At 37.0% G+C, this 21,257-nt stretch overlaps 2 protein-coding genes across 12 annotated transcripts in view; both read left to right on the forward strand.

The window, feature by feature from the left end:
- Nucleotides 1-21,257, forward strand: part of RABGAP1 (RAB GTPase activating protein 1) — a 179,581-nt gene that overhangs the window by 84,664 nt on the left and 73,660 nt on the right. The window lies entirely within an intron of this gene.
- On the forward strand, nt 8,146-10,998 carry GPR21 (G protein-coupled receptor 21). The gene has a single exon (XM_029201921.1). The coding sequence runs from the start codon at nt 8,581-8,583 to the stop codon at nt 9,628-9,630; it is 1,050 nt and encodes a 349-aa protein (XP_029057754.1). The 5' UTR covers nt 8,146-8,580; the 3' UTR covers nt 9,631-10,998.

Here is a 21,257-nt window from a genome sequence, read left to right on the forward strand (position 1 = left end):
TTTTTCACTGTTTCCTGTTTCATATTTTTCTTATCTATTTTTGCATATTTAATCTTCCATATAAACTTTAAAGTCATTTTCTCCAGTCTCACCATTATCCTGAAAAGTTATATAAGGATTCTAGTTTGAATTACATTTAATTCACATATTAATTTAGGTTATAAGATACATTGTTATAATATCTTTACATCTGAGAATATATTATGCCTTTCCACTTGTCAAGGTCTTATGTCTGTTGAAGACTTCAGAGTTGCCTTCATATATGTCTTGTTCCTCTTTTGTTAAATTTATTCCTAAGAATTATCTTAGAGTGTTGTCGCTATAGCAAATGGAATATTTTTTTTCTGGTTTCCATTTCTAAGTAGCTAATTGCTACAACAGAGAATAGACATTAGTTTTTTCTAATTCTCTATCCATCTACCTCTTGATACTTTGATTAATCCTCCTAATTTTATACTAGCATCTTTTAAGATTTTCAGGTATATAATAGCAGCAAAAACAGTTTCACTTCTTTTTTCACTGTTTATGCAGGCTACTAAATTTTCTTGTTTTTATATTTGATAGAAGCTTTAAGACAGTGTTTAATGATGGTGGTGATAGCATCCCTATTGAGTTCCTGATTTTAATTAAAATGGTCTTAGTGATTCAGACTTCTGGAAAGCATGCTATTCAGTTGTGGGGGTTTTTTGGTAATACTTTTTATTTTATTTAAGTGATTTTATTCTATCTCAGGCTTTGATTTTATTAGGAATGTCTACTGAAATTTTATGAAGGACTTTTTCAGCACTTAATAGTGAATATGATTTTCTTTAACTTGTTGTTGGAGTAGATATGTTATCAACATATGATAGACTTTTTGATATTGAACTACCCTTGGCTTCATGGAATAAATTTCTGCAGACCAAATACTCCTGGATTTTTAGTTTTCTGTTCTTTCTGGTCTTTGACAGAGGGTTCCTCAGCCCTAGTCTCTAGTTAGAACTTGTCAGGCACAGGGGAAAGAAGTCCTAAGTAATCCACAGGGACTCGTACGGGCTCTCTTACTCCCAGCTGTAAGACCTATAGCTATTTGGGTCTGGTAAATCAAGTAAATTGGAGTTGAGAATGGAGGGAAAAGAGGGTGCTTTCTGGTCTCCAGCTTCCAGAATCATCCTCTGGTCCTTCTTTCTTTTGGTTATTTTTCACCTTTTATATCAGTGACTATTTATTTTGCTTAGTACCAAAAAGTTACATCAGAATGGCTTCCTTAACAGATTCTTTTAATAAATAAAAGAATAATGAAATAGCAGCGTGTTCTGATGTTTCTCTTTCCTTCCATCCAGTCAGCCTTGTGTTTTCTGAAACCTATTTGCATTGTTTTCACTAGTGATTTTAGTGGCAAAACTCAGTGGTAACAGTCTTTTGCCATGAATTTCAAGTTTTTATCCAGAGCCACATAATCGATATTTACATTTCTGATTGTCCAGGGGAAGCCCTGGAGGCCCAGCCACATTTTACCAGTCTGGAAAAATAATTTAAATATCTAATTATAACTTCGTTTTAATTAAAAATCTCTTTCTGGTCGATTTGGTAATAGTCAAGGATTCAATAATATTTAATCATAAGAACCTCCTGTGGATACTAAACAAAAAGGGGATCAAGTTAGCAAAAAGATCACTGGCCATGAAGTTAGGAAGTGTCTGGGTACTAGTTTCAACTCTGCCACTGGCTTACATGAACTCAGATGAAGTTCTGACTATTTCCTTTTCTCTCCTGAAATGAGGTTGCTGAAGTAAATGGTTGAGCTTCCTTTAAGTTTCCTTTAAGCTTTAACATTCTGGAAAAATGAAATGGAATGTTTGAGTCCTGCCCCCAAAATAGCCTGTGATTCTACTGTTTCACAACTCAGTACTCTTGCTGTCTGATTCTGTAAGAAAACAGATTGCCAGTGGACTTTCAGAACTTTATTGTCTGCTCCACTGTAGCAGTTGCCATAGTAGGTCAGCTATAGACTGAATGTTCTTGGCTCCCCAAAATTCATATGTTGAAACCCTAACACCACCCCCAACCCCAACAATGTGATGGTGTTTGGAGGTGGGGCCTTTGAGAGGAGATTCAAGATTCAAGGGGCCTCTCAAGGGGGTAGAGCCCTCATGAATGGGTTTAGTATCCTTATAGAAAAAGACCATAGAAAGCTCCCTTGCCCCTTCTGCCATGTGAGGACACAGTGTAAGATGACTGGATTCTCACGAGACACCAAATTGCCAACACCTTGATCTTGGACTTCCCAGTCTCCGAGACTATGAGAAATAAATTTATTGTTTATAGGCAATTCAGTCTATGGTATTTTTGTTATAGCATTTCTAATGGACTGAGATACTATTCCTTTAAATTGTTATTTGTGGAAATAATTTTTAAGCCCCTATATCCCATCTTTGTAAATTCATGTACCCTCTGATGAGTTTCTGTAAGTCATATCTGTCCAGGCAGTTTTCAAGTTCTTTCCGAATTATAAGACTATAAAAACATAATTAGGTTTGGTCATATTAAATTTGCTGATATCTGACAGTGTTTGATTTACAAATAGGCAATTTCACACGCATCAACCTAATAATTATGGGTGAATTAAACTGTTACCATACTAGGATTTTACTTGAAAGGTCTTCCCATCCAAAAACAAATGCCTGTTGTTTTATTAGGCATTTGTTGTTTAGTCAATCAGAAATACCTTTGAAAGCCTGCTTTGTGCCAGCCGTGTGCTAAGGTCTTATGGTTATGCCCATGAATAAAATATACCTGTTCTCTGGTTTGGGGGAATCTACAGTCTAATGAGGGAAATAGGCAATTGACTAACCATTTGGAATAAAGTTGCATGAGGGTTATAGAAAAGAAGATACATATTGTTGTGCAGCAAATGACAAGGACTTCTCATCTAAGGGTTCAAAAAGTTCTCTTGTTCAGAATTATCCAGGGAGGGGGATTGTGGTGGTAGGAGAGGGGGGCATGTGTGCATGGCATGTGTGATGTTAAAAGTCAAGGGGAGGGCTTCCCTGGTGGCGCAGTGGTTGAGTCCTCCTGCCGATGCAGGGGACACGGGTTCGTGCCCCGGTCCGGGAAGATCCCACATGCCGCGGAGCGGTAGGCCCGTGAGCCATGGCCGCTGAGCCTGCGCGTCCGGAGCCTGTGCTCCGCAACGGGAGAGGCCACAGCAGTGAGAGGCCCGCGTACCACACACAAAAAAAACGTCAAGGGGAAAAGCATGTTCTCAAGGGTGATAAAGAGCTTGGCAGTTTCAGAGTGTGAAAGTCGGTAAAGTCAGAGAAGGTAGGTAGGAGCCAGATCTTAGAAAGCTTAAATAAGGCATATTTAATATCTCAGGCAATGGGAAGTCATTTTAAGTAGGCAAATCATATATTCAGGTTTGGAAGGCCGTATGCAAAGTGATTTAGTGTGTCCATCTAAAGGTAGATTATCTTGATTCAAATCCTAGTTTTGTATTCAGGCCATTGACATTAGGCAATTTACAATTAAACCTTTTGTTTCCTATGTGTAAAATGGGGTAATAATAGTATCTTATTTGTAGAGTAGTTAGAATAACTTAGAGAATGCATGAAAACACTTAGTACAATTCATAGCCCCTGGTAAGTATAAATTAACCACTTAGTTATTGTTATTATTTACATTATCATTGAGTTAGAATGGAGTAAGGTTAATTGCAGCAAAACCTAGTAATTCCGGCAAGAGATAATTGTTACTTGGTTTGTTATTGTTATTATTTGTATTATTGAGTTAGAATGGAATAAGATAAATTGCAGCAAAACCTGTTAGCAATTCATGCAAGAGATAATTGTCACTTGGTTTGTTTTAGTGGTAGAAGGGATAGAGAAAGAGATAACTTCTTGAGAGAAATTTCACAGGTAGAATCCTTGGCACTTGGTGATTGAATGAATGTGCGAGATGAGGGAGAGGGAGGAATTAAATTGGGTTTGGAATGACATCGATATAAATACACCCACATCAGCTGAACTAAAAATTAAATAAATCAACATTTAAAGCTCATTTTTACTAAATAATAAGTGATAGATAATGCCCAGAAGTGAATCTTATGAATTTGAAGCACTGAGATTGATCCTTTTCCATCTATAATCGATAAACTGCTGAGGAGGCTGGGAGAAGAATAAATGTAATTTGAACAATCTTTTCTCTTTTTCGTTTGGTGTTTCCTTTCTCTTTCTGCCATTTTTAGTTCTGTGATTTGGTTATTTTAATTTTTTAGTGTTAGGTTGAGCCATATAGAAGTTTCCATTTTTGTAGATCAGAAAATATTTAACCAGAAATGAAATGGTTAAATATTAACAATTTCACATGGTTCATCTAGTTATATTCTCATTCTGTAAAAATTTTTAACTGGGGCTGTAGGTGTCTATTTTGAATTAAATTGAGCACCAAGGCCATCTGAAGGAATGTTGCAGTGATGGCATAAGGACAAGTGGAGCTGAGCCCCATGAAGTAGGTGACTTAACCTGGCATCATCTATTCAGTGTGGCTCTGGGAGGGCATCATATGGCCAGGTTTTTTGTTAGCTTTACCAAAAGGGACATGTTATATATTACTGTGGCTTTTTTTTTTTTTAACCTGATTGTAAAAAATAGCACATAGAAATTAGCAAATTCACAAAACATAGAAAACCATAAAGAAGAAATTAAAAATCACTTGTAATCCCACTATCCAGTGAAAAGTAGAATTGATTTTTAATGCATTTTCTTCCAGTCATATATACAGAAATACTCTTTTATTAAAAAAAAAATCATGTGACGGCATTATTTTTAAAGGTAAATGTATGTATAGATTTTTGTGAGGACATAGATTTATTGCTCCCCCTTGTCATTAGTAATTTGTCTCCTCTGGAGAAAATGGTTTCCTTTAATCCAAAACAAAGCATTTAACTTTTGACTGATTATTTTCTTTAATTCCTAGTATGAATATTTTGATTATAGCTCCTAGAGTGGTTTTACTAAAATAGAAACAAAATGGAAAGAACTACTATTGTACTAATGGTATTGTAACAGTTTGTGGTTTTTGTTGCATTTTTATAACATTTTAAATTCTTTAAAATTATCAGTTAATATATTACCTGTTTTTATCATTGTAACTGTCTAGTTTCATACATGAGAAACCTGAAATGGAATAAGAATAAGTTACATGCCCAAATTTACAAGTAGTTAAAAAAGCCTGGACTCTTGACTTTGGTGAATGGTTTTTCCATTTATTGAAATACAACTCTCAGGAATCATTCTTTTTTTAATTCAATATTTATTAAGCAGTCAAAACATGGAAGTTCAAAAATAAAGTCTATGTCAAATGTATAGAATATTGAGTAACCTGGTTTGGCTGGAGGGCAAGGTATTTGGGGGTTTCGGTATAGTGAGATCAGACTGGAAAGGCAATAGGAGCCATTGAGTCTTCTTGAATAATGGAGTTCATAATAACCATAATGAAGCATGTGCTATTGGATATTTTAACGAGGCAGAAATGAATAGATTAGAAAAATGAACAAGACTAGAAGTCCAGACAGTATTTAATGATAGCCTAAAGTATTAAAAACTAAAAGGAGGAAACGAATTTGAGAGCCATTATAGAAATAGATTCATAAGATGTGGTAACTAAGAATGGTATATTAAGGGAGAGAGTGGTCAAGATGATTTCTGAGTTCATACCTGAGTGCCCGGGAAAATGTGAGAAAAAAAGTAAAAGAGTCTTATTTGGTGGGAAAAAATGTATTTAATTTTGGTCATGCTGTGGTTGAAGTCTCTATATGACATCCAGGTAGATGTGTGACTAGCAGGCAAATTGTAGAAGGAAAGGGGAACTCAGGAGTGAAGTCAAGTTTTGAGACATAGGCAGAGAAATTATTTGTCTAGTGGGAATAACTAGTGCCATACCATCTTTCCTTCTTGCCTTACATATGTATAGCCTCAATGTATTTGAGGAATGCAGGGCAGCAAAGTGTCGAAATAACTGTCATTGCCCTTAGAACTGGGCAGTCACAATAAGAGAGGGCACTGCAGGATTCAGAAGAGCCCCAGCCTCAAGCAATGCAGTAGGACTGGTGGGAAAACACAGACTGTTTAGGAAGGCTGTTTGAGGTTGTGTGAGAAGGAAGTAAAGTTATATACCCGCTGTGTACTAAGTATTGGTAAGCCTTTTGTACACACTGTCTGCTTTATTTCTCACCAACATCACGAAATAGGGAGTGCGATCCTCATTTTACAGATGATAGAACTGAGGCTAAGAGAGGCTAAGTAATATTAGAGCAAGGAAGCAAGGATTTGAGCCAGATGGGTGTTCAGTGCCATGGGTCTTTTTGCTGTGCCACACTTTGCCATCTTTTCCAATAAGACCTGTCAATTACAGCTATCAAGCTTATGCTCAGTAGGTTTTTAAGCCTTCGTGCAGTAAGCACAGCGCTTCAGATCTTAAAATGTAATTGAGTGACCATTGCCTGCAATGAGAAAGCATGTGTGTGAAACAGATAAAAAATGAAAGTTGGATCACATAACATATATCTCCATCCAGGTGTGCAGACCTTCTGGAATGTTTACAAATGTCAACATTTGTTTATTTTATTTTACTCTACTGAGTTATGTGAAACTTTACTTAGAAGGATGAATTGAGAGACCAAAGATACCTGGAGGAAAAGATAATAAAAATACACATTTCTAATTAACTAAAAATTGTCATAATTTGACACTCCCAATTAGCTGAAAATTGTCATCACTTATGACATCACCTGAAGAGCCACAGTAAAATCCCAATTTGCCTTGTGTTAAGTAAGCACAAACAAGATTGTATATTCTAAGATACAAAGCTAGTTTGTACCATGAAACTTCCTGCGATTTTCAAACCTGGGTGGAAGTGGGTGCATTTTCTTGTCCATCTTTTGTTTGTATATTTGTGTACCACTTCTCAGCAATCTAGAAGTAAGTAATGGCATCTCAAAACCATAGGATAGTGTCGAATACAGGAATAATGTAATTCCTCTTTGTGTGTGCTATTTCTGCAATATTCAGAGTAGATGGGATTTTCTTTATTTTTTCTCTTGAAAACCTAATTTTTAAGTTTGTTTGTTGTTTTGGTCACGTTTCTTAAAATAGATCCATATTTAGTGAATCATGAGAGAAAATTAATGCTAAATATGTAGCCTTCTAGCTAGAACTTCTTGTGCTGAATTATGATTCCTCAGTTGTCACGCACTGTTAACACACTTTCGTTCTTTAACATTGCTCTTTGTTCTATGGGAAATGCTACAAGAAAATAGGAATTTCCTCTCACCATTACCCCTCTGGCAGTGTGTTTCAATCTAATTCCTGGCTTGCTGTCTGTCCTGGTTACTACCTCTTCTCCTTACTAGCAGTCTAAATTCTGCTTCATCTACTAAGAGGGGGATTCCAGACAGACGAGGAAACAGCCTTCAAACACTGCCCTGCAGGCATATTAAGTTATTCCCCCACTGTGCAGTCTGGAAATCAGGGAGCACCTCTCTGGCAATGAATTCTAATGAGCTGCTAAAGATGCCGGAGTGTGTGCGCACACAGGCGGTTTCTTTCCCCTCCCCCGCCTCTTCCTTTTCCCAAGCCCCTCTTCTCCCTGTTTCCCCTCCTACTCCTTTATCCCCTCCCTCTGTGTCTCATTTCTGCAGTAAACGGGGCTGAGGCACATTCCTGCTTTGCAAGGCTTTCTGTTAAGGTGTTCTGTGGCTTTTGTTTGGATCGCAGCATGCTGAATTACAGGTAATACTCTGAAATTGAGCTAGACAGATCAATGCTGTTGAAATTTTTCTAAGAGGCAAAATATTACATTGGAATCAATGAAGAAAATAAGTTATCTTGGCTAATTTTATTCATGGTAATTAAATTCTATAAGCAGATTCCTCTTCTCCCCCGAAAAGCTCAAATGAAAGGAAATGGGGTTAGATTGATCTGACTTGCGATTGATTTTGTTTTATGTTGATCATGAAAGCTTGCTGTTGCTGCGCCTCCTCTGTAGAGTAAGGACCAATTATGTGGGGTGCTACTGAGGGTAGCCATGAATAGTTGTACCGGGTGGGGTGGGATAGAGTGGGAGGGGTGATACCAGCTCGAGCTAGCCAGGTTCTTGATTAGGGCATTGGATGCAAAATGTAAAACGCTCTTTCCTTTTCTTCTATCAGCTGTTCAGAGGAGACTCATTACAACTCCTGCTGAAGTCCTAATCTTCCTCCCTTCCCTTCTGCCCCTACCCCGTACCCTCATTGGCCTGAAGACATTGTACAGAGTTTGCCTAACTCCCCTGGTGCTATGTGTATGGTAAACCTGGTACTATGGCCGCATCTCGGACTGGCCAGACAACTGCTGCTGGTTCTCCCTATTCCAAGAAGGATTTAAAGGGGAATTGCACTGCAGGCAATGCATCAGAGCAGCAGCATCGGGAGCTTGGGGACTAAGGCTCCTCGGGCATTATTGCAGACACACAGAGCTGACCGCAATGACAGCAGCTGCTCCTTTGAACTGTTGGCAGCAGCCAAGCGGCAGCATGAAGTGAGAGATCACTCCTGAGCTCAAGATGAACTCTACCTTGGATGGTAATCAGAGCAGCCACCCTTTTTGCCTCTTGGCATTTGGCTATTTGGAAACTGTCAATTTTTGCCTTTTGGAAGTATTAATTATTGTCTTTCTAACTGTGTTGATTATTTCTGGCAACATTATTGTGATTTTTGTATTTCATTGTGCACCTTTGTTGAACCACCATACTACAAGTTATTTTATCCAGACTATGGCATATGCTGACCTCTTGGTTGGGGTAAGCTGCCTGGTCCCTTCTTTATCACTTCTCCACTACCCGCTTCCAGTAGAGGAGTCCTTGACTTGCCAGGTATTTGGTTTTGTAGTATCAGTTCTGAAGAGTGTCTCCATGGCCTCTCTGGCCTGTATCAGCATCGATAGATATATTGCCATCACTAAGCCTCTAACCTATAATACCCTGGTTACGCCCTGGAGACTGCGTCTGTGTATTTTCCTGATTTGGCTATACTCCACCCTGGTCTTCCTGCCTTCCTTTTTCCACTGGGGCAAACCTGGATATCATGGAGATGTGTTTCAGTGGTGTGCGGAGTCCTGGCACACCGACCCCTACTTCACCCTGTTCATCGTGATGATGTTATATGCCCCAGCAGCCCTCATTGTGTGCTTCACCTATTTCAACATCTTCCGCATCTGCCAACAGCACACAAAGGAAATCAGCGAAAGGCAAGCCCGCTTCAGCAGCCAGAGTGGGGAGACTGGGGAGGTGCAGGCCTGTCCTGATAAGCGCTATGCCATGGTCCTGTTCCGAATTACTAGTGTATTTTACATCCTCTGGTTGCCATACATCATCTACTTCTTACTGGAGAGCTCCACTGGCCACAGCAACCGCTTCGCATCCTTCTTGACCACCTGGCTTGCTATTAGTAATAGTTTCTGCAACTGTGTCATTTATAGTCTTTCCAACAGTGTCTTCCAAAGGGGACTAAAGCGCCTCTCAGGGGCCATGTGTACTTCTTGTGCAAGTCAGATGATAGCTAAGGACCCTTACACAGTTAGGAGCAAAGGCCCCCTTAATGGATTTCATGTCTGAAGTGGTTCAGATATTGGGTCACTGTGTTGTGTGTGTGTGTGTGTGTGTGTGTGTGTGTGTGTGTGTGTGTGTGTTTCCTTTTTATCTTTTTGTATTTCTAGTTCACTGGGAAATATGGGACAAAATAGTTTGACTCTAAGCAATAGTTAACAAATGATCCATCCAAAATACCTTTTAAGTTTGCAGAAATGATTTTTTTAATGCTTTCAAATAAGAATCAGGACCATGAAGATAAATTGCTCTTCGTTCCTATTTCCATAATGTCATGGAAATGACTGTATTTAATTCTCAGACTTAAAATGAATAAAGCCATATCTAACACCTCTCTCCAGCTGGCATGACTGAACCTGGGTGTGAAAAGCGTCAGCATTTTTAAAAGTCATCATTTTCTTGTTGCTTTTCTGGGTTCTTTCCAGCTGTTGGAGCTTCATGTACAATTGATTTCTTTTAACAGGAAATATTAAAATACAGTGATGAATTAACAGGGTTTTAAAATTTTCTTTACATCTGTCAAAGTGTAACTACCCTGCAGGTTTCCACACTGTCATTCAGAAAGTCAAATGTTTTATGTCTTATTCTCTTGAGAGAATTCTCAATACAGTGAATAATGTGAAAACTTAAACATTAATTTAAAATTTGGGGGGACTTCCCTGGCGGTTCAGTGGTTAAGACTTTGCCTTCCAGTGCAGGGGGTGTGGGTTCAGTCCCTGGTTGAGGAGCTAATATCCCACATGTCTCATTGCCAAGAAACCAAAAAACATAAAAGAGAAGCAATATTGTAACAAATTCGGTAAAGACTTAAAAAAAAAAATGGTCCACATCAAAAAAAAATCTTAAAAAATAAATTTAAAAAAATAATAAAAATTTTGCATTGAACCATGAAGCAAAAGTGCAGTCAAATCATATAATTTATAGAAAAACTAAGCTGTATTTTATGCCATGCTTCACTGAGACCTAAACAAATGTGTATACTGAAAGTGATTGTGTTGTAGTATTTTTGCCCAAGCCTTTGTGTGTGTGTGTATTGAGAATATTTGAATTGAGTTAGATTTCTCTTTTACAGCAAAATGCATTTAAATAAGCTGAAAAATAATTAAATGATAGGCTGATGGCTGCCATTTTTATAATGGTGAAAATACATTGAAATGTGTCTTTAGTCTTCTCTGCTCTTTTTAGCTAGAGACTTTCTGAAATACTAGAATATCAGGAAGAAAGGTTCTAGGCAACTGAGTCAGAAAATACAATGTATATTTAGCTAGTTCATTTTTAAAATAGGAGGGGTTGATTGAGATGGTCTCTTTGTGGTTAAATGGTATCATCTAATAAAGTAGTAACTAATTCTTTTTAAAAGCATTCTTTCAGTTAGTGTTAAGGAATTCATATTTGAATGAGAGAAGGAGAAATTCTGATTCTCTCTCTATTGCTATTCTCTTTCTGGAAAAAAAAATCCTTGGAATACTGTTCCATTCCTAAATAGGCTTTTTTTTTTTTTTTTAAGCCAAAGTACTAGCAAAATCTGTAGAATTATTAATTGAGAGTGCTGTGTATCTGTATGTAGAGTGATGTTTTGTTCCTAAAAGTAATTATGTTTAGAGCGAGAGGTTTATTTTTCTAAAAGGAGAGAAGGATTTCCCAGCAGCTCCAAGCATGAAAATATTTCCTCTGCTCTTCTACTGGTTTTAATGTTTTAGAAGTCTTCAGGGAACTTGTATGATCTCTGCCTTTGGCTAGATGTTGTAATCTGAATGTGACAGTGGTGTTCAGTGAGATTGAAGATAGAAGAAAACCAAGGGAAATGTGGATTTTTGAGTCCAAGGAAGGACATAGATATTTATAAAACAGGCAGATATGCTTTGGTTTTCCATCATCATATTAGAAAACCTCCTACCCCCTTTTAAAATAAAAGATGGCATTCTTATGATTTTAGGTTTTAGAGATTGATTTGATTTTAACCTCAAATGTATTCTACTTAAACATTTTTATTTTAAGAGAACAAGTATGAATATAAGCATTTAAACTTCAGATTCTGAGTTCTTCCCAAAAGCTTGCTTGCTCTTTATATTTAGTATTAGAAAATTTGATTCTAAGTTGTTTCAAAATTTAGAACTCATATTGGAATTGCAAGTTATGTTAGCAGTGGCTTTGTTAAGTTGCCATTTGAAGTAGAAAACCTTTTCTGTTAGATTCTGAAAAAAAGCTGTATACAATTCCCCTTTATTTAAGTGGCACAGATCTAAGAAAACAAAATTCTCTTTTTTCATATATATCAGAGAATGTAACCTGTTCAGATTTGCACAGTTTGCTTGTCAATTTCTAGTTCAGATATGGGACTCATGAAGATTAATTTTTATGGAAAACTGATGTTAAATCAGTAGATTTTTTGTGTGTGGGGGGGTACTGAGCCCTTTTAATTTTTTTTTTGCAGTAGGGTTCCATTTTACAGAAAAGTTTTTGGAAAAGATTTTGTGGGAATTTTACGGAAATGAGGAAATCTCTGTTTAATTTTCTGGAAATGGCTAATCAAGCTGAGCTTTCAATGACTGGAAGGCAACAACTCTTTTAATAAGAGCTTTTGTTAGTAGATTTGTATATTTTTGCCCTAGTACCAAATTTAGATGTCAGAGGGTTTTTTTTATTGTTTTTTTTTTCACATTAGAACCTCTCAGCCTAAAACTAAAGTAGGAACTAAGTAGATATAGTAACTTTAAAGAAAAATAAAGCATTCCTCCCCAGCTGATACTTAATATTAGATGTCTTTCCAGTTTATCTTGTAGTCATTGGACTTTATAAACTCTAACGTTTCTTCCAGGTATCAATTCTATTCTCATATTTCATTGTCTGTACTGCTTTAAAATTTTTGTTTTCTTGTGGTGTGTGTATCCTGGGGAGAAGGGTTGTGTTTGAATGCAATCATACAATCGTCTGTGGCTGGGGGCAGTTTCTGTGTGGTGCATTTGGAGAGTTTGTATTTAAGTAACCTTTTCATCCTTGCATATTTAGTGCAACATTTAATGACGTTTTATTTAAATACCAATCTGACTAGTTCAGAATGAGAAAAAGTATATTTTTAGAGTCAGTTACCTTAGGCTTTGACAAGACAGCCCATTTAACTTTATATAGTATATGGCTGATATCAGAGGAAGCATAAGCTTTTGGTGACTGTGTTGAAATTATTTCTCAGTAAATTTTAAAATAAGACTATACTAATTGTTATATTTGTAATTAGTTGTGTTTTTATACAATGATTTCAGTGAAGGTGTGTTTTTTTCCTCTTAGAGCGGAAAAGCAATTACAAAAGGACAAGTGCTCCACTTTAATGAAAGAATTATCTTTCACCAGAATGGATATTGGAATTTTTCATGGACCTGTTGGCTTTAACCCTAAATTCCATTTTGGAAAGAGTTTTATTTAAGGTTTATTGCTGGATAAATATGTTTTTGAGCCTTTTATAGTGGCTTTTCCTTTTTACTTGAATAATGGTCTCAGTATTTTAAGGATTGGGAAAACTTGAATTTTTGTACTATTAAATGCATTTACTGTTCACCTCTTTGAACTTGAAAATGAAGCAACAGGGTTACAAGTTCCCAGATGGTAGAGTGATTTCTGGGAGTTTCTTCAGCTTTGCAGGTTTGATTAAAACATCTGCCTTTGATGGCTTTGTAGGAATTTTACTGACTGTGTTTTTGAATCATAAAAGATTTGTGAAATAAATTATTGGCAAACCAGAATTTATTGCTATATGAGGAAATTTGGGGAAGTTTAAGGATGGGGGAGAATCATGGAACTATAAACTTTTTTTAAAGTCTTCATAAGTCATTATTTGTGTTGATTTTTGCATAATTTTTCCATTTCAGGTTACTAAATATTTTATATTAAATGTACATATTATTAACGTATTTTGCAGGCCCAAGGAATATTCTAGACATTTCTTATGGCTGTAAATGAGTCACTTGGCTTTTCTTCAAAATTTGGATGATAACGGAATCATGATATGTAAAATGAACTTTGAACTGCGAATCTAGGTTTCTGTTACTAATTAACTCATTTTGTAAGGGCTGGTCGCTTCTCTAAGCACTTAATTTCTTCTATTTATAATAATCCTTTCATCCTTCACAGGGTTACTTTGAGGATTGAATTAGATAACGGATGTAAGAGAACTTTGTAATATGTAAAGTGCTTTGAAAATAAAAATGATTACTGTTATTTGTATCTGCCATAGCTTTACATCTAAGGAAGCTGCATATAATGTGGCGCTCCCCCCCATAAGATCTTTGAAGGTCAATGCTAGGTGACTATTCCATGCTACTTAGCAATCCCAAAATAACAGTAACTTTAAATTCAACATAAAACTGTTACATTTACTCTCTTTACTTGTTTCCAAAGTCTCTAAAGGCAGGGACAATGTCTCTTCATACCTTTAACCCCCCAAATCTAACATAGGACCTGGCTTAGAGCAGAAGTTTTAGTAAGTTTTATGGAGTTAATGAATGAGCCTTTCTAATTATTACTTTTAGTCACTATTATTACTTCTAGTCATTATAGAGCAGTGATGTTCAAAGGGTAGTCCAAAGCCCATAAGCAGTTTTTCATTTGATCAAAGCCATTCTAGACTGTATATAATAAATATCTCTTTTTAGTACCAAGAGACTACTGTGGGAATGTGTGTGCTTTATATGCTAGGTAACTTTACTCCTGGAAACTGTGTAGCCTCGGCCCAGGGAACTTCAGGCAGTGCTGTCAAACTGCCAGTTTCTCACAGCATGGGTAAGATCTTGGCTCTAGATCCAGATAAGATAGGCTGTAAAAATCAGTCACTATGAAAGAGGAGCAATAGAATAGGATAGCTTGGTGAAAGAAATGGTTCTAATTCTTTGGTTTTGCTTTTTCTTTCAGTCTTCACCACTTTTCTAGCTCTATCTTCCCTTTCTTTCTTTTCTTAACACACTGTTGGTCATGTATTCAGAGTGAAGTGCTTATCATACTGCTATAGGGTATGGAAAATTGTATTATGCAATAACTGGCTTTTTGGAAAAGTTTAAGAAGCAATCAAGAAGCGCTTATGTAGCAAGCTCTACTAGATGCCAGGTAGTATAGCTAGCTGGCCTCAGAGATTTAAAGAAGGATCACATGATTCCTTTCTTATGGAACTTTATAGTTTTCAGATGTTTCATATAGAAAAATTCTGTGATCTGTCTTTCAAAAAGCTTCACAGAGTGACTTTATCAGGAGGAATTTACCAAGGCCTACTGGTGGGACAGTTGGCACACCATGGGTCTGTTTCTTGGGTGGGTTCATTATGCCAGTATATAAAATCATAATGTCACTTCATTAGTTTAAAATAAGAAATCATTGCTGGCAATAGGGAGCAGTCTTTCTCTATTGGTAGATCTTCATGGGAAGCCAAACCATATTCAGAATGTTGCTTAGTGAGGATGGAATCTCAGAATATGGTTCTGTAATGTGAAAATTTACTGGTATAAGACTGAGCCTGATGTTCCATCTCTGAAATCAGAAAACCTGGTCATTGGGATCCTAATAAAAGTTGAAATCATCTGTGCTTCCAGTACTCACCAACCTACCTTCTAATTGACATATTATTTCTTTAAATTAACTTCTTTTGTTACTTTTAGTAAAATTCCTTGCAAGTTTTAACAGTCTTACAAGCTTGCTAACTCATTCTCTCTCTTTTTGGTGGTTTTATATATCACTTTTACCATGAAACATTGTTTTCTGATTTAGTATTCAAAGGGTGGCCTTACTACTTTGTTAGTTTGGGGAAGCAACTCATCTTGGTTTTCATGGAGTGAATATATACTGTGTAGTTGGAAAAGCAAGATATATGAAAATACCTATAAAAATTAACAGTATCAGTCAGGTAATTAGAATAGAAACATTAAATTTTTGAAAGTCAGATCATCCACAAAGGAGATAGGGAGGGACATTTGAGCTGTAGAAGACCTTAGAGATCATTTGGTCTGATTATCTCTTTTTATAGTCAGGAAACCAGTCCAGTGGCCACACAGCAATTTATGATAATACCCAGACTTCCTACTTCCTAATCCATCATCCATTCCTATTATATCTTGTTGCTTTTGCAGAGGAGTGGGAGTTTGCCTTCACTCAGCCAAGTCCTGAATAAGACTTAAATAGGCTGATATGAGGTGTTTGTTCTTGTGTGTGTAATTTTAGGTGTAGAAAGCATTATGGGCAATGATATAAATGTTAACTGAGGCTTGTTATGTTTCAGAAGAATTTTATAAACTTTGTCCTGTTTAATCCTTCTGATGCTCTGTGAGCTAGTGACTATTATTAACCCCATTAAAAATATGAGGAAACTGAGATTGAGTTGCCAGAGACAAACAGTTAATAAGTGGAAGATCTGGGATTCAAACCCAGGTCTTTCTGACTTCAGAGCCTACATTCTTCCCTCACGTAATTCTCACAGAAACCTATCAGGCAGTTTTTTATTTTTTTTATAACTCTGTTTTACAGGTGAGGAAACCTAGGCTTAGAGAGATTAAGAAACTTTTGTCAATATATCAACTAACTTCCATACTTGGAAAACATGTGACAGACTTCCTACTAAATATAGCAGATTTAGTATGCATATTTATTTCTGTTAGCTCCACTATAAAGAATGGCAAAAGTATAATACATATGGACAAAGAGAAGAGCAGAGCTGATGGCAGATGAATGAAGCTAACAAAATTTGGGGTTATGGAAACCCAGTGGCCAAGTGGTAACTGACTCAGCAGAATTGACAAAGCTGAATTTGGGGGAGGGGCAGAGAGGATCTGCCCATAAAACCCAGTAAATATGTGGGAATTCGATTTCTGATATGCCTCTCAGGCAGAGAGTAGTATGAAGCTGAAAACTGAAGAATTGTTAGAAAGTTTATTGAAGGCACATTTAGATACCGTCACTCATCCCCCCACCCCCACACTCCTCCACTGTACACCACCTTGATCCCCATCCCAAGTTGGCCCTAGCAGACCACTGGTTTTTCACCATCCCAGCAGAAGATGGGAGACTTACTCTTTGGAGTTTGAACCACAGGCGTTCTGGATGCCAGGCGTAGCTGAGAATGGGACTGAGACACCTTGTTGAAAACAAGAGTATCAAGAGAAAGTCTGCTTATTAAATAATCAGTTTCCCTTTCCCACTACACTCCCAGAATGCTCTTAGCCTTAAACCTTCTAAGCAGGAGATAAGAGGAGTCTAGTCTGGGGGCCAGTATCTAAGGGCTCTCAGTTCCGACAGTCCCTGCCCAGTCACATTAAGTTGATGCCCATCAGTCAGCGAATCCCACCCATGCATACAGAGCTTCCAATTAGTTTTTTGTTCCTTATCTTTTAATATCAACAGTTAACCAGAGAAAGCCTTATGAATAGACTTGAGAAAATGTATTATGAATGCACAGAGCCCAAAACAAATCAGAGGGAACAGAAACAAGTCATAGAAGAAAACTTCAAAAAAAACCCCCAGTATTTGTAACTAATATTTTCAGAGAAGATTTTGCATCCATTAAGGAAAAAAGGATGCCATAAAAAAAAACAGAACAAGAAAGCTTTTGAGATTAAAAATATAATCAGACATTTTTAAAAATTAGAAAAGTTGGAAGATAAAATTGAGGTAGACCAGATAGTGAAACAAAAGGCAATAAAGGAGGTAAAAAGCAAGACAATTAGAGGCATGATCAAGGAGGCCCAATGTCTGAATAACATGATTTTCAGAAACAGAATAGAGAAAAAGAATGGAGAAATTCTCAGATATCACAAGAGAAGTTTATAGAACTGAAGGATATGAGTTTTCATAATGAAAAGGACCAACCAGCTTAGTGTAATAAAAAGACTTTGTGACGGCAAATCATAAAATTTCAGAACACTGGAGATAAAGAAAAACCTAAAAGCTTCTTGGTCTGGAATAGGGATGGGATAGTAGAAGCATCCTAAGTACAGAGATCTGAATAGCATTGTACTTTCTACCACAACGAAGCAAGAAGATAATTGGGAATAAATTCAAACTTAAGAAGTGATTTTTTTATTAAAATTTTATTTATTTATTATTGGCTGCGTTGGGTCTTCGTTGCTGCGCACGGGCTTTCTCTAGTGGCGAGCAGGGGCTTCTCTTGTTTTGGAGCACAGGCTCTAGGCGTGTGGGCTTCAGTAGTTGTGGCACGCGGGCTCAGTAGTTGTGGCACACGGGCTCAGTAGTTGTGGCACGCAGGCTCTAGAGCACAGCCTCAGTAGTTGTGGTGCACGGGCTTAGTTGCTCCGCGGCATGTGGGATCTTCCCGGACCAAGGCTCGAACCCTTTTCCCCTGCATTGGCAGGCAGATTCCTAACCACTGCGCCACCAGGGAAGTCCCAGAAGTGATTTTTAACCTAGAATTTTATGCCCAGTCAAACTTTCATTCAAATGTGAGGATAAAACCCATTTTGAGATATGTGAGGTCTCAAAATATTTACCCGTCTTACAAATATAGATACATAGAACACTGAGGGAAAGAAAAGAATTTGCAATTAGTAACTTCAGAAACAATAGAAGATGAAAGAAGGAAATCTAATCATGGTATACTCTGTGATTCAGTTATGAGAAATATAGATTTAGCCAAAAATTGTAGCAAAATTACATTGAGAGTCATGATGAGGGGAAGGGGGAAGTATGTGTGGAGGGTAGGTGGGGTTGGGACTGTAATAGAGCTACAGTATCATCTCCCATACAAGAAAGTCTTAAAAAAAAAAGAAAAGAAAAGAAAAGAAAAGCCAGAAAGTAGCAATTTATGCATTTTGTTCAGAAATAGGAAGGAAACACAAACAGCTAAAAGAGATGAAAATTGTTGCCCTTTGGGCAGCAGGGAATAGGGTGGGAGGTATAAGGGGTCTGCTGTTTTTCTTTGTACGCTTCGTATGGTTTGACCTTTACAACTGCGTAGGTGTATTATTTTTTATGGAAAGCATAGACCACGTTTAGATAAAGGCAGATAAATTTTAACATTGATAGAAGGAAACCAGGAAGTGTAGGTTTAGAACATATTACTGAAGTAGAACATATTACTGAAATAGAACATGAGGGCGTGACCTATGGCCTTGTACAGAGCAATTTCCTAATTATCATCTCATTTCATCCTCCTAGGAAAACAGGCAAAAGGGATGTTATCCCTCTTTGACAATTGTGGAAGCTGAGTTTTGAGGCTGTAAGACCTTTTTGATTCCTAGTCTACTACTACTATGCCTCATAAGTATGTTTGAATCTTTCTGGATTTTTTAAATTTTGTTTTTTACCAAGAGAAGACAGCAGATATTAGAAAGCATCTTCTTTGACATCATGGGAAGGAATACATGAAAACAAATGTGTGTATGTATCTATGTATATGATGTGTGTACTGGTATACACGTATCTATAATGTAAGATCTGGCATTCTGAGATCACAAGAGGCATGCAGATTACTGTGTGGTAGTCATAGGTAAGGAAATGTGTGTTAGATTTCCTTAGAAGGCAGTGTATGAGGTGGGCTGAGCTCTGGGCAGAGTAAGATTTCTGTAGTCTTATCTCCTCCCACCCCTTGAATGAGATTGGCATAAAATATTCAGCTGGACAGGATTAAAGGAACCCAAAGGACCAACAGACAAAAGACCCTAATAAAGTGACCTACAATTATCAAACAATCTATGACATGAGAAGCCTTTAGCAAATTAAAAAGTATGTCTTTATGATAAATTGCCTTGATTGTAGTCACTTAATGATTTATTGGAGTGTTAAAAAAGATTGTATTGGCTTTGAATAAAATATGAAAGAGTCTTTTCAAAGTAAAACTTCAAATTGTTCCTCTCAGCTTTCAATAAACATTTGTTGAATTAGTAAGACAGTATTTTGGGGAGAAGGCAAAAGTTACAGCATTAAATAGCATGATATATTTCTGAAAATTCTTCCAGAAAGACTGGGGAAACCCTCACTGCCAAAGCTGTTTATTTATAGCTAGACCAAAAAAAAAAAAAAAAAAAATCCATTTGAGGGTCTCTGTCTTCATTGGCCCCTGGGGAGCAGAATCTGACTTAAAAGCCTTTTTCATTTAAAAAAATTCTCCTTCATGACATGATATTTGTAGGAATTAAAAGCATTCCTACTTAGATTATGTTAACATCATGTATAGTTAGCGGTCATTGTACTAAAGATACATGTGTAGCCTACCGAGCGCTGGAAATAAAACAAAATTTAGATCCTAGTTCTGACAGTTGATTAGATAATTTAATCTGTCAGAACTTCAGAAGGATACTTATCTTTAAGCGAAGATGACTCTGATATTATAGGAGTCAATTCAAGATCAGATGCATGTTGCATTAATGTAAAACTCTTTACATTGTTACTGTATTTACTTTATACTCTTAGATCACTGTTTTTCTGAGATAAAAAAAAAGAAGATAGTGAAAAGAGCATGGATTTTGGAGTCTCTGGCCCTTGGTTTTCCACTCTGTAAAATGGGGTTTTATCCCCTTGTTACGATTATTGTGAAAATGTGATACTGTCACATCTTAAGTATATAGAATTGTGCATGGTGGCATCATAGAAGCTCAGTAGAAGACTGTTGCTGTTATTTCCTTGTCACACAGAGTCAGAATCTCCCAGTAACTTCCAGTGCCTGATGTAAATACCCTCAGAGGAAAGGCCCTGGGTGAACGGGGAGGGGCTTGGTGAGCCTCTTTCTCTCAGGGATCATAAACCTAAAGTTCTGCCTTGATGGTTTACTCCATCATGTTACTGATGTTTTATGTATTTTGTCCTGCTTTTATTGTATGTTCCACAGGAGGATTAGTCCTATACAATTCTCAGACACTAAGATACATATATTTAGATGTACTTTATTAGTCCTATACAATTCTCAGACATTAAGATACATGTATTTAGTCATTGGGGGTTACAGTAAGCTTTAATAGGTTAGAGATGGAAAGGAAATTTGGGACTGAAGTGGTAAAGAGGTATCACTTTAACTGAACCTTAAAAATGAGTTATATTAGGAAAAAGGTAAAACTGTGACAAAGGGTGTTTTAAGCTTCAAAGGCCTCAGTGAAGATGGACCATTTATATACTTTATCCATGTAATATGTAGTGATAAAAAGTATGTACTTGAGAGGCAGGCAGACCTAGTTTTGAATCCTAGCCCTGACACTTACTAGCTGTGAGACCTAGGACAAGGTTCCTTATCCCTCTTAGTTTCTGTTGCCTTAAATAATAGTACTATCTCATACAAGTATTGTAAGGCTTAATTAATGAGCTATTGCATGTAAAGCTCTTAGCACAGTTGCTTGGTCTGCAGTAAGCATTCAGTACATGTTAGCAGGTGCTGTTAGCTTCCTTGTGAATAGGGCAATACGGATGAACCAGAGGTTTCAATTTGAGATGTAATGGAGTAAGGTCAGAAAGATAAATTGGGGCTACCTGATCTGGAATAAAAGGCTAAGGGATTTGACTCTAATTAGGAATTGTAGATGGACTTAAGGTTTTTGAGTAGGTGAATAACATAAATATAAAATCCTAAAGTGACAGAGCTGGAAGATCCCTTAGAGTTCAGTCATTCCTTTCTCAAATGGGGAAAGGGAGACCCAGAGTAGTGACAAAGTAAATTAGTT

This window comes from Monodon monoceros, unplaced genomic scaffold, assembly GCF_005190385.1.
Source record: "Monodon monoceros isolate NGI ecotype Baffin Bay Population unplaced genomic scaffold, NGI_Narwhal_1 Super_Scaffold_5, whole genome shotgun sequence".
Lineage (NCBI taxonomy): Eukaryota > Metazoa > Chordata > Mammalia > Artiodactyla > Monodontidae > Monodon > Monodon monoceros.

Coding starts and splice junctions, on each gene's coding strand:
- GPR21 (XM_029201921.1), top strand. CDS start 8,581: ATGAACTCTACCTTGGATGGTAATCAGAGCAGCCACCCTTTTTGCCTC.